This window comes from Dinoponera quadriceps, unplaced genomic scaffold (genome assembly GCF_001313825.1).
Source record: "Dinoponera quadriceps isolate SergipeBrazil2010 unplaced genomic scaffold, ASM131382v1 scaffold2723, whole genome shotgun sequence".
Classification (NCBI taxonomy): Eukaryota; Metazoa; Arthropoda; class Insecta; order Hymenoptera; family Formicidae; genus Dinoponera; species Dinoponera quadriceps.
The window spans coordinates 83,792-101,272 of NW_014556868.1; the positions used below are offsets into that span (position 1 = coordinate 83,792).

General features: G+C 42.9%; 1 protein-coding gene across 1 annotated transcript in view; it reads right to left on the reverse strand.

Moving 5' to 3' along the window:
• The window catches only part of LOC106748322 (protein CEPU-1-like), a 34,509-nt gene that overhangs the window by 3,390 nt on the left and 13,638 nt on the right, over positions 1-17,481 (reverse strand). Inside the window, exons 3-6 of the mRNA XM_014626719.1 lie at positions 15,993-16,203; positions 11,246-11,373; positions 2,395-2,563; positions 414-566 (exon numbers count right to left, since the gene is read on the reverse strand). Coding sequence (XP_014482205.1) covers positions 460-566; positions 2,395-2,563; positions 11,246-11,373; positions 15,993-16,203 — 615 coding nt within the window. The 3' untranslated portion in view covers positions 414-459. The remainder of the gene's footprint in view (positions 1-413; positions 567-2,394; positions 2,564-11,245; positions 11,374-15,992; positions 16,204-17,481) is intronic.

Here is a 17,481-nt window from a genome sequence, read left to right on the forward strand (position 1 = left end):
ATAGAAGTGTTGTATAATATAATCATACATAAGATAGAAGCGCTTTTTTAATAAAATATAAAACAGGATATTCGATTCAAAGTAATAGGTTGTAAAATAAAAAATTAAACAACAGCAATATCGCGTTTATTAACGGTTAAAATTCTTTTATAACATGTAGCGTAAGCTGAAAAACTGTCACGACAGAGAAATTTTAATAAAATGCGATATGAGGGTGTATAAAGTAGCGATGAACATAACGACACGCGGATATCGCGGAAAGGCTTCCGAACTCGCGCGATCAATTCCCTCGGACGTCGTCCGTTCGCTTCGAACGCCGGAGGGCCTTCAACGATGGACCGTCACGCTATCCTTCGGCCGAGGATGACCCGGCCGGATCCACCTGGCGAGACCACGAATTCGACAGCGAATACCTGCGTGATCGGCGTTTCGCCGCTGCTTCGTCCCGGAGCTGGACACTCAATACGGGTGATTGAGGAAGGTCAAAAGCGTCGTGGAGATCATCACAAACGGTAGATTGGCCAGTCTCAGTTGGCCGCCGTGCTGCATCGCCGCCGGATGCTCCCCTGCGAGGCGGCACATGTTAATACCGTCGGCATTAAAGCCCTTCACTCAAGTTTCGAGTCCGGACATCTCCGACTTTTTGATAAAAAATGACGCCTGGTTTGTCACCAGAATGTCTCTATCTACGAAGGGTGTTTGCAATATATCGAGGCGCATTCTTCTGAGAATATACATGTGATTTATATGTGTTATTGTCACGGGCATAGAGCCAGGATTTCAGTCAGGGGAGAGGGAGAATTTATCTTCACACAAAACTTATTGGCATACTTATATTATAAAGTCGGATTTTCAGTAAACTTTCTTGATACTTCTTCTAACTTTTTTTGTTTTTCTTTTTACGAACACTTTTTCTGTATACATTTAGTATACATAGTCCATTAAGGTGATTTTCTGACATTATTGGCTGAAACTAGATTTTCACTTTTCGTAATGCACTTTAAAATAAAAGACCTTTCATCTCGGTTATACATGGTTGGGCCAAGGAACGTCTCTGGTGGTGAAATTGAGAAAAAACGATAGGTAAAATGAGCCGATTTTAGCTCCCGGAGTGACTAATAAAAATGAGATGTTTTTTTGTAGTTTTCGAGCTGCCGAATCTGATTCCGACCTTTAAAAAATTTTAACTTGTCGGGAAAGTATTGAAATCAGTATATGAAGCAATTCAATACATAAAAACGCAGTCAACATCGAGCATCAGTTACATTATATTTATGTTATAATTTCGTACTCAACGATCCTTATCCTATAACAAATATTATGTAACAGTATTATAGAAGTGTTATACATCAGTGTTATACAACATTTACATTGTTGAGTGCGAAATTATAACGTAGATATGTATCAATGAAAATGTAAAACCATAATAAAATAGACAATATTAAATATGAAAATATGAAAATCAACCGATATGTGAACAACGTAAATTAAGAAATGGAGAAAGTCTTATTCGGTCAAAGCGGATCTCGGTGTTATTAAATATTTTTTTTGCGTAAATCTTACAATTTCCAATAATAATATTCTATAGTATTAAAATACTTTTAATGAGCGGAAATCTATATATTATACATAGGAGAATATATACATTGAAAAAAAAAACAGTTATATTTCGGTCTCAAAAGTGTGCTTATAGAGATTTCATTGTATAGAGCACGGACGTGGGTTAATCAAAATATAAATCATTAGAGATAAGAACATTGTCATGTTTTATTAACAGGAAAACATGAATGAAACAAACAACACTCGCAAAGATCAACATTAATAATTGACGGTACTAAATGTTTAGTAACTTCGTATGTTGATATTAATATTTTCCCGACAAATTAAAAATTTGTTAAAAGTCATCAAATTCAGCAGTTCGAGAACTACATAAGAAAAAAAAATACCGTTATTACTATACATACATTTATAAATATATATTTTTGAGTTACTTAAAAATCAAAGTTTCCATTATTTTATTATTATTCACATCACCCAACTTAGAATAACATTTAGTTAACAGGGTCCTTTTATTTGGCAATTCTAAGTTCCGTAATTTTCGACCAAGCAAGCAATTAAGCCAATCAGTAAGAAATCCGAGATGTTCCGACTGCAATTCGAGATACTCCGGTCGACACATCGTGCGTCTTCCTCTCCCTCTCGCGAATACTACATATTCTCTCTATCCACGAAGGAGCCAATATTTATAATTGATATTTGTCTTGCCGAGGCGACAGTCTGGGCGCGCTCGGGGATTAGCGAGTCGAGTGTGTTAAAGTCGCGGGCGCGGCTCATGAGCGCTAAGGGCAGATGCGCCGCGGCAAAAGGGGGCGGATTAAAGGGCTGCATACATACCGTTAAGCACGTGAACCAAGACGGTCTTTGTATTAGCGTTACTCGGATGGCAGGTGTATTGTCCGCTATCCGCCGGCTGAGCCTTCTGGATCAGAAGGTACGAGGTCGTTACTTCGCCTTTCTCCGTGATCACCGACACCCCGCCCCGCGGACTGTCATAATTGATCACCTGTCGGCCGCAGACACCGGCGAGATGTTAGTCTAATTAAATTTTCTTCCGCGCGCGCGCGTGCCTCGCGTGTACAATCGTGCGTTCTCCTTTCTCGCGAAACTGGAGAAAAGATTAATTAATCGGACGATTAATTAATTTCGATCGCGGGCCGAGTCGGTCGGCGACTCGGTCTGCTTTTTAACGTCGTTTTGTAATCTCGTACCTTAATCCCCTTTAACAGCCCCGACGTTTAATACTTAACAGGTCGATCCCCCCCCCCCCTCTCTCACTCTTTCTCTCTCGTTCTCTCGTCGTATATTCCGAGCTGCACGTGGAAGAGCTCCGTCGGATTAATTCGATTGAAGTGCAGATACCGGATGCGTAAATCGGAACACTCGTAAATCGAGCAGTCGCCGGATATTCGCGTTCTCCTCGCGATAATTGGGGAAAGCTCTCTCTTTCTCTCTCTTTCTCTCGCTAGCTCGCTCGCTCGCTCTCTTCGCTATCTCTCCTACTCGTTAAAGTTGTTTAATTAAAAATATTTTTTGCATGTTCGCGGCATATGTTATCGCGCGTCCGCGCCGCATTTCTCTCTCTCTCTCTTTCTCTCTCTCCGCAGAATTAAAAACTGCCCTGATAAAACTCTCGAGAGTCCTCTCTCTGCACTCTTCTCGGCTCCGCTCGCACTGTGTATACCTGTGTATACCTACGTGTATATCGTGCGTTTCGCAGTTTGTAAAACGGCGCGAATCTAGTTTCGAGAACTTTCGGCAAAATCGATACGGGCGGGGGCATCAGTTTATGTCCGGGGGTTTTCGCTGAAACTCATAATGCCGCCCTCCCCTCCCCCCCCTCCGGCAAACCGGACTTACGGCACTTTCAAAATAAACGCGCTCATGCGTCAGCGCTGCAGAAAGGATCTCTGAAAGTTTGGCCGGGCCGTCGAGTCCGCCCGTCCGGGCGCGGAGTGTTATAAATCCGAAAGTACAATCGCGTGCGCGAGAGCAGCGATATTTTATATCCGCGATATAAAACGTCTCGTTTGCGTCCGCGATCCCACCGTCCGTTCTCCTCTTTTCGCTCTCTGGCTCTGCCCTTCGCCGCCCTCTCGGCCCGTTTAAGCGCTATTCTCCGCTATTCCTCCACGTTCGACCCGCGCTTCTTTCGCTTCTCTTGTTACCGGCATTTCTTCTTCTTCTTCTTCCCTCACTACTTCGCCCACTGTCCGTCGACGCTCCCGCGATTTCCCGATTCGTCTGAACGAAGGAGCCGTAACGAGGCTTGCATGAAAGTTATTTAAAGTCAACGACAAAAAACCCTCGGCGCCCTTCTTTCTCCCCGGTCCCCCCCACATTCGCTCGTATAGTAATTAAAGTGGCTCAAACTACGTTCCAATTACTGCTCCTCGCCGGCGCGGCTACTCCCTCTCTCGCCCGTATTTCTCCCCCCCCATCCCGTTTGAGGGAGTTCCAGCCTTGCGATTTAACCTTAAATAAACGCACTTGGAATTTGCCGCGTGGCCGGTCGCTTTTTATTTCCCCATTCCCGGTGTCGAGTTGGTCAAGTTAGTGCGAGAGTTGAGCGCGCACTTTTGATTTTTTCCCGTGTCCACCGCTCTGCCGCCGCTTCGGTTCCCTCCTCCTGCCATCCCCACCTCCCTCCCTCGACCAAACGTTATTCCGCTCTTTTACTCGGCACAAAGGTTATTAACATTCTGTTTCACTGATTAGCTGCGTTACAAACGTTCGACGTGCGCGTTTGTGTATGCATAGGTGTGTGTGTGTGTGTGTGTGTGCGTGCGTACGTGCGTTCGCGTGTGTTTCGAGGAAATTAATTCAGCGAACGCGCAATTTCCGCCATATTTTTGCCGCGTATCATACTTCATTTGCAACGGGAGCTCTGCCCGGTCGTAAACAGCGACTAGCGCGGGTTAAACGAATACGCGGCTCGGTTTATATTTGCGCGCGCGATCGAAGCGGAGTGATTTATACACAGATGTATTCGGGCCGGTGAAAAATGTAATACGCGAATGCCTCCTGAAACCGTTTGAGACATCAAAAATTCTATTTGGATCCGCGTGCTGTGTGTGTTTTATGTCTGAAAGAGCCTGAGAGAGATCGCGGTCGGCGCGAGCGCGAACGTGCGGGCGCGCGTGTACACGCGAAAAGGGGCGAAAAACGGGGAAAAAACACTTCGTTTGCTTTTAGCCGATGCGAGAGCGAAATATATATATATATATATATATATATATATATATATATATATATATATATATATATATATATATTTTTTTCTNATATATATATATATATATATATATGTATATATATATATATATATGTATTTTGTTCTCCTTTTATTCCGCCGTATACAAATCGAATATCCATCGTTCGACGCGTTTCCCGCGTTGAACAAAAAAATCAATCGAAACGAAACCCCTCCGCCTTTAATCGAGTTTCAACAAACCAGCGCGGTGGGCAATTTTCGATTAATTATTACTAATGAGCGCGCATGTAGAACGCGCGCATATAAACGCACAATGTGACATTATCCGCCACGGTCGGCGCCTCGGCACAGCTGAGAAATCCATTTATTCGACTCGAACGATATTTCTGTTCGGAAATTCAAGTGTGTGTGTTACTTTTACGCTGCAAATCCAAATGTGTTATTTTAACTCGCGCGTAAACGTTTAAAAATGTCACGTTTGACTGAGGTTCTTTTTACATGTTTCCCGCCGTTTTAAGTTACGCCGGGTTAAAGCGTTTAATCGTGTTAAACTGCAGGTTTAACATGTCCAATCGTTAAATGACGTGATTTAAAGCACGGAGAGCACCCGGTGTAAATGGAAACAAAAGAAATGTGTAAAAAAAGCATCAGCTAAAATAACACGTCGATGATCATATAACGTATATATCCAAGTAGGAATTTGCCATTGACAAGCTACTGGCTCAGCACTGATTTATGGTATACAGTACTGAATTCCAGTACTGGTTCAATACTGAGATAGTAGAAATATCGGGCCAATATCGGGCCAATATCGGGCCAATACCAAACATCAGCACCGTAAATCAGTATCAAATATCAACACAATAACAGTAACGAAAATCAGTACTGTATAACAGTACTAAAAATTACCGTATTGTGGAAGGGACAGTCAGAACTATGGCCGGAGTGCTGTTTCTTTGTACCTAGAGATATCCACTTTTAATCTCATATTCTCTCATAAGAGAAAAAATGTCGGGGCGACATAGACACGGCTGGGATCGAAGTCGGGTCTTCGATTTGCCAAGCAATCGCTCTTATCACTGAGCGATTTAGACTTCACGTTTTAGTGACGTTTCCTGTTTTCCTATTTAAGACATTCGTGTAAAATCCACATTTCAGTGGTGAATCGGCAGTATCCAATATTTATTATAATTTACCTCACACCTGAATTACATTATAAATATTGTGTGCTGCCTTACAGGAAAGTATTACTGGCTGTGATAAATTGGTCAGCGATAAATGGTAGATTTATTATTTGTACGAGTAATAAAACTACTGAGAAACAATAATTTATCACTGACCGATTTATCACGGCCAGTAATACTTTTCTGTAAGGGCTGTCTAAGCAGTACTGGGCTAATATCGAAACATATCCGCTTTTAGGTACCAGCCCGGTGCCGGTATCCTGTATTGGCCGATCGTATACGATTCCTGCATGGATATACATATTTCATTTGTGTTATTATATAATAACATATCGAATAACACATTCGAATTTGGGCAAACAAATGTTTTAGTTGTGAGGATCAAAGTTTAGTTTTCTATGAAGCGAAAATGAAAAAAGTTTGGCTCAGACAATAAAATTTCGGTTCTCACAACCAAAATATCTGTTTGCCCGTCCAAACGAGAATTTTGTTTGAGCCGACTAAACGGATTTTTTGCTGCGGCTCGCGGGCCGTCGTTTTCGATGTGGTTTCTTGATTCGGAAAACAAAAAATTTCGTTTCGCTTCGGCCGTTCGTTTCATCGCGCGAGTTTCAATGGCGAGAGACTTGGTCGAACGGATGATAACATTAACAAATTCCCACTTCATAAACCGATCCAACGCACACCTATCTATGACACGGACTGCATGCCGTCAGCAAATTCCGATGTAACAATGGCTCGACAGCTGAGTGCTGTCGGCAGACCGCGAAGTGTCAAAAATTCTGGAAATTCAAAATATCAAGCCGCCCACGCGCTCGACATCAGCCCCGCGCCGAATACTCATATTTCCGCGCGTTTCTTAACACTCTTTCGCGGCCGTGTCCCCTGTCTATTTTGTATGTACGACACGACGTGAGCATCATCGTCAGCTTTCGCGATGCATATATATGTGTATTTATCGATTGCGAGATAACGGATTCGCAAGAGCATAACGCACATATTCAGGGTGTTTCTTAAGTAGCCAACCATACTCAAAGGGGGCGGTTCTTTGGTTTATTTCAAATAAAATAGTTTATACAAACATATGTCCTAAACGGTCTAAATATGTCCTAAATGAGTATTTATAAGGAAATGGGTATTTATAAGGAACACCCTGTATATACTTGTGCATGTGTGTGTGTGTACACTACGCACAACAATTAGTACTTAATATTTCTTTAAAAAAAAAAGAGGCAAAACTCACGTAATTGTAACTTCGTCAAAAGTTATTGAAATCCAAATCTAGAAAATGATTTTAAAGCTTGAAGTCTGTACTTTCGAACAACCTCCATAGTTTTTTAGTTCCTTTAATTTTGGTAATTTTTACATACAGAAAACGACGAGCTGGGCAAAATGGGAAATGTTCTCGTTACTTTTAGGCATATCACGAGCGCAAGAAAAAACTGAGAAAATTTTCAGATTTTCCATGTGAAAAATTCTCTACAATATCTCATTTCCAAATTACCAAGCGTTGAAGAAGAAATAGGCACTTTGAATTTAGTTGCTCATAATTACGTTAAAGATCATCGTACAGCAACTTGTATTCTTAAAGTTTGCTCTACCAAATGGTGTAACTGTTCATTTTCTCTTTCACGATTTGTAAATAAATAGGTGAAAATATCGTAAAAATCCGCAATTTTTCACTTTTCCACTCAGACGCAAAAAACTGTGTAAAGCAACGATAAAATTTTTATATTTACGATTTTTTGAAGTTTCAAGTACATTGAATTCAGAAAAAAACCGATAATTGTGATATTTTTTTCATGGCGGTCTCTATCATTTTATAGGGCAAAACGTACGAAAAATGATGAAGTTGCTTAATTTCAGGGTAAATAAAAGAAAACTGTAAAAATAAAATAAAATAACGTTCAGTGAACGTTAAAAAATTGTTTTTTCACACTTACACTGACAATATATTGAACCTGAGCAGGTATCAGCATAAACCGAAAGAATAAATTTTTCGTGTTTTCCTCCTTCCCTTCTTTACTCGAAAGTAGGAACTTCAAGCTTTAAAGCTCTTTTATAAATTTGGATTTCGGTAACTTTTAGTTGCTGGAATATTGCTTATGATACGAGAAAGTGTCAAGTGTGAAAGTGCTCCCCTAATTGCGTATGTAGTATATGCACATATTCCCTAAACAATACTCCGTAGACTGAACCGAGTAACACAGAGAGAGACAGAGAGAGAGAGAGAGAAGGAGGGAGAAGGAGAGATGCGGAGGATTGGACTTACGTTGGCAATTTTCGCTCGACGGCATCTGGAGACGTTTATTTTATTACAAAGAGACATAAATCCAAGCCTGGCGACACACTTTGTCAAATAGATTCCAATACGACACACTTGCTCCCCCTGCCTCTTCTCTCTCTCTCTCTCTCGTTGAAGCATCGGATATTCGAGATGTTCAGAAATCAAATAACGATCCGAAACGAAGCTTTCTTTGCAGAGAAGCGGAATCCCGCTCCTCCAACAGCTCCGGCAGACGGCAAGAGCTGCAAGCTGCGCTCTCACGCGTCTGCGGGCGCTAACTTTTTTGAATCGGGACGATTTTACGTAAGTCTTTTCAATGAGGATATAAAGCGGATTACAACGCGGATAATACCCAGCCGCCCACCGGGGTGGTCTTACTCCACGTGGAGGACGCCGCGCAAGCGGAGATATTCAGAATTCGCAACCCGAATACCATCGTTTCTCCTTCTCTCTCTCCCTCTCTCTCTCTCTTCCTGTCGGTCTTCTCTTCATTTCGTCCCCTCCCCCCTCCCTCTCTCTCTCCTCATCCGCAGATTTTCGCAAACGATAATTTCGTTCCGCGCGATTACGCAAGCACACCGTACGTAACTCGCGCGATTTGCATGAGCGCGAGAATTCATCTCGCAATTATAACATATGATAATGATAAACACCGTGTGCTCGCGTGTAACAAAACTAATTGAGAGTAATATTATCGGACTCTGATGCTCGAGTGAAATCAATTATACAGCCGGTTTCGACGAAACGGCGGCGTGATTGCGCGTTTACCTCCTCGCGCCCCTTCCCACCTCCCCTCTCAGTTCGCCCTGTGGCCCGTGCCATTATTTATGTTACGTTACACGCGTTCGCTACGTATCTCGACATGCATAATTCTCCGTACAAACGCCCGGGGTTAACTGGGTCACAGCGGCGGGATAGGAGGGGAGAGTGAGAGGTGGAATGCGTACCGCGAGAATGCGGAAGGCAGACGGGAAATATGGTGGCTAATAAGAAGGGCTACGTGTCGCGAATTTTTCACTCAGCTTCTGCCGTTCGAATCGACGGGTCGAGGAGTCCGTTCTTCTTCCCTTTATCCTCGATCGAGGCGAGGTCGGTCTCGCAACGAGATGCAAGTAGCGCACCGGGGACGCCGCGGGGATAGAAAGCGAATGATGAGACGGAACAAGTAAGTACACGGGGCGAGAAAATCTCTCCCTCGTGTTCGCCCGCTCGCGCGCGCGACGTCGGGCAAGCTTAACGGATCGAGAGCTACAGAACAGATGGGCTTTGCCGGAAGGAAGGAAGTCAAATTCTCGGGGAATAAAGTCGGAGATGAGGCGACAAGAGACGGAGAGGAGAGATTTGCAACGGTGATTCCGGTCGACGAGAAGGGAGGGATAAATAAATAGCGGGAAAAAGAAAAGGAATAAATTGGCAGATGCCACTCTGCATGTATAAGAAATACGCGCATGAGATGTGAGCTCGCTCTGGAAGTGACGTAAGGACTTTATTCCGGTAGGGGGGGAAATGATAATTTGATCGCTTACGACGGCCAGCGCGACGCGAGGCGGGATAGGAAGCGCGGTGGGGAAAGTGGACGGGAAAATGGACTGCGTCACATTCGAAATAAGCGACTTGAATACAACACTAATACTTTATCGCCCGGAAGTCTATTAATGGGTTTTCCACTCGCGTGCCGGTTAGGTGAAGCGTTAAGAGCGATAGAAACTAAGGCGGATAGATTATTTCAGTTAATCCCGATGTCTTAAGTTTACGTACACCAATTATAGTTACATAATTATGGCGTCAATCACGGGCTCGTAAATCACGGACGAGAGAAGGTAGTAAAACATAACAAGCGACAACGATCGTAAAACAAATTAATCGGCAAATACCAGCGCTGCCGAGAGAGAAAGAGAGAGACAGAGAGGGGTGAAGAGGAGGGAAGAGAGAGAGGAAACCGGCGAGAGACAGGCGGCGTAACGAGCCGCGACTTAAATAAATTAGATGACGTACGGTTGCGCGTTAAACACATTTATCTCCCCGGAGCTCGGTAATTCTCGCGCTAGGAAGTATCGATGAAGTGATAGTGAAACACCGAGAATGGCTGTAACGAGGATGCGGTGCACAATATCGGGAGCTTGTGAAACAGGGAGACACCGCGAAGACGGAGGCGACGGCGCCGAGAGGGAGAAAGATAATGCGATGAACTGCGGTAGAACTCGGCGCGAAAGTAGGAATATAAGATCTAAGTAAGAATCCACGGGAGAAGGAGCTGCAGAAAAGACAGACACGGTCATAGGAATAGGCGGTTGTATAATACCACCGGCGGGGAGACAGAGGGAGGGGGGGGGGGAGAAAGGGGGGACGGGGGAAAACAAGNGCACACACAGCGGAGAAACTTTACGTAGCGGAGCCGTGGCGGCGGTGAGGGTGCGGCGGGACGACAGGGCGGGCTGAGAGATAGGTTTTGAAGTTGAGAAATGAGACCGAGTTACCCGTGGCTCTCGTGCTCGTACATTTAAAAATTCACAAAGAGAAACGTTGAACAGGTAATATTAAAATTAAAAGTTTTCTCTCTCTTCCTCCCGCTCGCTCTTGCTTTTTCCCTCTCCCTCACTCTCCCTCTATTTCTCGCTTTCTCTCTCACTCTTGCCCCTAGGCAAACTCTCTCGTAGCCTTAAGCTTAGAAACTTGATTAAAAACGTCACGTCGCAGGGGATGGAGTACGTCGAGCGAGAGCAATTGAGTGGAGAGACGATAAGAAATTTCTTCGGCGGCGGTAGAAACGACGGGGGGAATAGCGATTTTAACTTATCGTCCTTTAACGCGACCGTTCCCGCGATTAGCGATGGGATGGGCGATGGAAAATTAATTTGTCGCCGTTATGTCTCTTTTCTTCCTTCCTTTTTCTATCTTTTTCTCGTTTTACCTTATTTTCTTCTGTCGCACACATACGTACACGTACCGAAGAATAGCTCTCGCTTTCGATATCGCGAAACACGCTCGGCTGGCACAACCTACCTCGTGATCGTGGGTCCAATAAATGGTCAACGGCGGCTCAGGACTGTGTCGTACCACGCAGGTCAAATTCATAGTGCTCTCCTTGTTTATGTACATCTCCGACTCTCCGATAATCTCCGTCACCGGCTCTGCAGTGAAGAACAACAACGGTAATAATAAGAAAATAATATACATAGAAACAAAAGTCTTGAATCAATGATAGATATTCTCATACATAAGCAAGAATATTGTGATATTCTTAGATGATTTTTAGTCTTGAATCGAGTGCAAGTAATACTTTCGTCAATGTAAATCCAATCAATTAATTAAATTTGAAAATTTTCAAGAAGATTATAATATCGTTTATATATGAGAATATCTATCATTGATTTATATATAAGACTAATTTTTTTCCGTGTATACACAATCGTATATATGCACTAGAAATGGTACTACTTGGCATACTCGAAGTCTCGAAACTTCAGTATAATTCGACGTTTAACGACGAAGTTCGAGGATTACTCGAAATCTATTCGAAAATTCGAAATATCGAAGCTGTTAATAGAACTAATTTTTTGGAGAGTACGACAAAATGCTGTGCAATTAGAGAGTATCAGTTTAACCCAGATAGCATTAAGACGTCCTAAGAAGTCGTAAAGACGTCTTTTAAACAATAAGACAATAAGACGGCTGAAGGATGTCTGTGAAACGTCTTTTAGAGAAGTACGTGTCGTTTGGATAACTATCATTTTACTTCAATTCTGAGATTTGTATCTGTCCAGTTTAAAACAAAGTAAAAGGAGAAAGCACAAATAATGAATAATAAGAAGTTTCATTAACTTTATTTTAAAATAAATGTAAACTTTGCCATATGTAACGATATGACGCAATGAAGAAAAAATTATTTAGGATATTATTTAGGACAGTAAATACTATTTCTTACGAAACGAACACACGCACTTTCCAATTCGTGAAATTTCGAATATTTAAACATTCGAATATACAAATTTTCATAATTTAAAACTATACTATTCGAATATAATGTGTCAAAGGTTTTTCAGATATTCAAAGCTATATAATTTCGAATATAATTCGAAGAGCCGAAGCTTCGAGTATAATTTCTAACCTTAATAGACACATCGTGTAGCTTTTATTACGCGCGAAATTACAGCCGGCCGAGTTATCGAAAGCAAAAGGTGCGAATCCGACGTTCTTCCTCTCTTATTTCCTCGTCAGACGTAACAATTATTGTTATCGTCGAGGAAATGGAAGAGAGAGAGAGAGAGAGAGAGAGAGAGAGAGGAGAAAGTGGAAAAAGAGATACAGAGAAGTGCGGCACGCGGTTTGCTACGGTGTGTATCGACCGTCGTCGTCGTGCTGAATTCAACTTGTACAAACTCGTGTCTTGCAGGAGACTAATATTAACACTAAGCTGTTAATATCAAGTTCATGGCAAGTTTCGAGTTACGAGAGCTGATTAAACCCACTATTTGCAAAATGAGCGAGTACGCGTAGTGCTGACAGAAATTTATAATTCGCTCGGAGCTCGCGCGGAAATTGCAATCTCGATTTGCTGACGGGCTTCACGGCGTGCGAACTTCGACGAGTATGTAGGCGACGAGCTTCGGAAAAATCCCCGGGGGCGCTACATTACGATTTTATTAACCGACGGCTCTCTCTCTCTCTCTCTCTCTCTGTCTCTCCCTCTCTCTATCTCGCGATTTAATCTCGCCACGTGAAAATCATCACCATCTCGTGTCGACGGGCGACAAGAGATACGGCGGTAAAATAATACGCGCGTTATCGAGAAACTACCCGTGATTGATCTCGGGTCTCATTAACAGTGAGCTGTTAATTTTAAGTCCGCAGTCCGAGTCCTGAAATCGCAAAGCTGATTAAACCGATCGTAAAGTGCTCGATATTTGTGACTGTGTGTGTGATTGCACGGTAAAATTATTACTGCCGGGAAGAACACGTTTGCGTTGTAAGTGCCATGGTAAAAAAGACGTTGGCGATAATAATTTTGTGTGGCGCACTGGCTACCATCGTTTCCTTGTGGGCGCAAGGAAGAAATATGCTCGGCGCCGAAAATAATTGTAATTAGCACAGTGAGGTGATCATAATAACGAAAACGATTTTTGCAGCAAGCGCCACCGTAATGTCGTAACAGCAATAATGATCATGTATGCATATTGCTGTTTCTCCCGAGTCGACATTTCGACTGCCTTACCCTACGTAGAACCTTTGATTCTAGAATACAGTAGGAGCCAAGATGACAGAACGGACGAATTTCAATTCTAATACAATTTATCTTCGCTTTGACCCCAATAATGATTTAAATTTCGTTTCCGTTGTTTTAGCGTCAAAATAGATCGTTCAAAGTAGCAATGAAATTAAATCTGTAGAAGGTGGAAGGTGAAATCTGTGGAAGGTTCAAGAGGGAAGTTAACAAGTGTCGGAATCGTCAAAGTAGGTTTTTATTAGGTTTTATAGGTCTGAACAGGTGCAAACTATTGAGAGCATCTTGAGAGCGTCAAAGTAACGTGGAAATTTCAACTCGGGCACGTCGACGTTACAAGTACCGCTGTAAAAAAAACGTTAGCGATAATAATTTTATATGCATATTGCTGCCATTTTTTTTTCTTGTTAGCGAAACGAAAAAAATATGATCGACGTTGAAAAGGATTGTTAACACAGTGAGGTAATCATAATAACGCAAACAATTTTTACAGTATGCGCTAACATTATGTTAACAGCAATAATAATCTTGCATATATATTGCTCCCGTGTCGGCATTACGTTAAACCTTTAATTCTACAATATAATAGGAGCTAAGATAGCACAATGGGTTCGATTTCATTCTAATGGTATAATTTACTCTTTACTATATATAATTAATGATATAATTTTATAATTAAGGTAGTCTATCCGTAGAATGCCGGATTTTCAATGGCGATATTAAAAGGCCTCAGTTTATTATTTACTGAAAGAAACAGACTTTTCTATAACTTTATTTTAATTATTTAAGTAATAAATGTTGTAATGATTTTCAACACAAAATTATTACAAACATTGGTAATATTATAAATGGTAATATTATTTATTTTGTTATTAATGCTTTATATATATCAGTTAAGCTAATTCAAGTGAGCACATAATAAAAAGTGGTATATAAATAATTAAATATGTATGTATATACATATATCGCGGGTGTTATTATTAATTATAAATTTTCCACAGCTATATTTTCAAAACAAAATGAAGTGAAAATTTCTGAAATTTGTACAATGTCTTTATGTTACATTTTTGATATCACGATAATTTTCCAGCAAAATTCCAAATATGGTTTATAAAAAGAATTAAAAACAGAAGCTAAAAATGGAGCATTAATCTCTAAGAAAAAAATACATATAAAATATAAAATATGTAAAATATAAAAATATAAAAAAATAAATAGCAAAAATATCTTCGGTAACCAATATTTCAGATTTAGAATCGTTTTCTTAACTTTATAAACATTATACTATATATTATACGTAGTATTTCCATCGGTATAAGCTAATTTCGAAAGATTCCCGGAGAAAATAATTCGACGAGCCAACTACCTTAAGAGCGTCAAAGTAGCATGAAAATATCGACTCGGAGTTACTTTCCTGTCGGATCAACCGCGAGATATGCTCTCGGCGCCGAAATGACTACAATTCCAACGAGACAAAGCGTCTTTTTCCCCTGGTGTATCCGAAATGCGCGATCGCACGTCGACGACGACGACGTCGACGACCAGAAGTTCACGGAACTACCCCGGAAAAGGGGATCTCGAGCTGACGGGCCGCGCGCGAAACTTTCGCGAGGAAAATCCCGAAGAAACAGGGCGATATTCGGATCTCTCCTAGCTGGGTGTCTCTCGCGCGGGAGATCTTAACTTCGCCGTCGGCTGAAATTTCATCGGCATCGCGCACAATGCGCAAATTGCGCCGGAAACGGCAAAGCAAAGCACGTTGAAATCGCCGAGCAGTCCGTGAATGATTAAGCCATATTAACATTAAGCTGTTAATATTAAGTTCGCGCGCTAAGTCCCGAATCACGGCAGCCCGACTGGCGGAACTTTATCATTCCCGAGGCGGGCGCGCTCGCACATGGCGCGAGAAACGGAGACTCATAATTCGCGAGAGGCCGGCTGTAATTGCGATCCTCCGTCTGTCCGTCCGTCTGTCTTCGCTGAGCGCGCGCCAGCTCCCGCGAGCCTCGTAAAAATCCCAGGATTCGCGGGGGACGGGTTGCGACGGACCTGCAGACGATTTCGCAAGGACCGAGGACGTCTCATAATCCAATTCAATTTCGGCTGAAAAATTCATCGAGCGCGCGGAAAAGCGCGGTGAAAGAGACTGACGTGCCACGCGCGCGCGCGCGCGCCCGCGATGGGAACGCTCGACACCGCGGCGGGAAATTCCGCCGAATGATTGAGTCGCGCGGTAAATCAGCGGCTCGGCGGCAGCAGCCGAACAACAACAACAACAACAATACAACAACTAGGACAACTAAAACTACCGGGGCAGAAGGGGGGGGGGGGAGCGTATGCATCGCGATGCACGTGCGCGTTAAGCCGCCGACGGCAAATAGACAACGCGTAAATTTTCGCGTGGCGTTGCACCGCGGAATCAGTGCGTCTCCGTGAAAAACGAGACGGCTGCGGGAACGAGAGAGAGGGGAGGGGAGAGGAGAAGAGAGATGAGGCATGAGGGAAGAGCACGACGTGAAAAGAACTAACCGACAACGGAGAGGTGCATGGAGTGACCTATGGGCGGCGTCGTCGACACTTGACACTCGTATGTGCCGGAATCCCGTCGTTGTGGGTATTTCACTTGTAGCGTCCAGTCCTCCGTGCGGGGAAAATGCGACGCGACGAATCTCTGGTCGGACGTGTACGTCTCGACACCCACGGTCAGGAGATGGATATCTCTATGCCTCACCCATGACACCTGGAAAAAAGCAAGAAGAGCATCCGCGCGACGTCCTCCTTTTTCCTCTCCCGCCTCTACCACACTCGCGAGAGCTCCAGAGCCGCCTCCGGGGGTTGTTGGCCCCGAGAGTTGCCGCGCGAACTCGAACTCGAACTCGCGAACTCAATCGGTCCGAGACACTCTTCGGGGCCGGCTTCGGATTTCGATGCCGCTACGAGAGAGAGTTTATTATCTCTCTCTCTCTCTCTTTCTCTTCCTCTCTCCGCGAATTTCTTCGCGAGTTAGCTCGAGTTGCCTGTTCTCTACACAACGCTCGCGAAAGCATAAGCGCACGCCCACGGCAGGTCGATGTAATATTACCAATATGGCGTGTGAGAGTACGTTTTATTCTCTCTCTCTCTCTCTCTCTCTCTCTGTCTTGTTTAATTATTTCCTCTCGCTCTGGCGTATAAATTTTTATGTCGCTCCAATATCGCACGGACACTCGTGGCCGATATATTATTCGTCAACGTTGGTCCAAATTTTCTGTGTCATGTGGAGCCGACTGTTTCTTTTTTGTTTGTAATAATGTATAAATCCCGTTTATAAATAAATGGATAAGCGAACGAGCGTAAAAACATTCCCTCTGTCCGTCCGCGACTGACCGAGCCAACCCGCGAGCGGCCGAATCGGAATTCTGATCCTACAGCGAGAAAAATAATTCTGATGTTGCAGCGAGACCACAGCGTTTGGTACTGCGTATGCGTTGCGACAGCGATCAAATTTAGTCGGCGTGAGCAAATTAGCGAATTATTCGTAATTAGAGTAGAAACAGTTCTGCTGAGTGAACTTCTCCCCGGGACAAGTTAATTTGCTGTTGGGACAAAATAGTGCTCGGTTACATTCACACAAGTGTTCTTACAGCAAAATAACTTGCGTGGATTCAGCGAAATAATCCAGCGAGAGCGCAATGGGTACTCTTAACAAAAATCGTCCTGCTGTCGACATATAATAACTGCACCGAGAAAAAAGTTCTTGAAAACTTACTTGTGAGATACAAGGTTGTTTCACAGATATGAGGTTTATTTAAAGTGAAATAAACTTTATATGCCATAAATAAATTTTTAAGTATTTTTCTCTCAGCGTAACGGATCCTGCTGCGGAAGCATAAAATTTGCTATGCCGGTAAATTATTTTTCTCCATCTATGTTAAACCTTTAATTCGACAATAGGAGCCTAAGAGAGTAAAATAGGTTCATGCACACACACACACATACAAGTTCAATTCTAATAATGTAATTTACTCCTACTTTGACC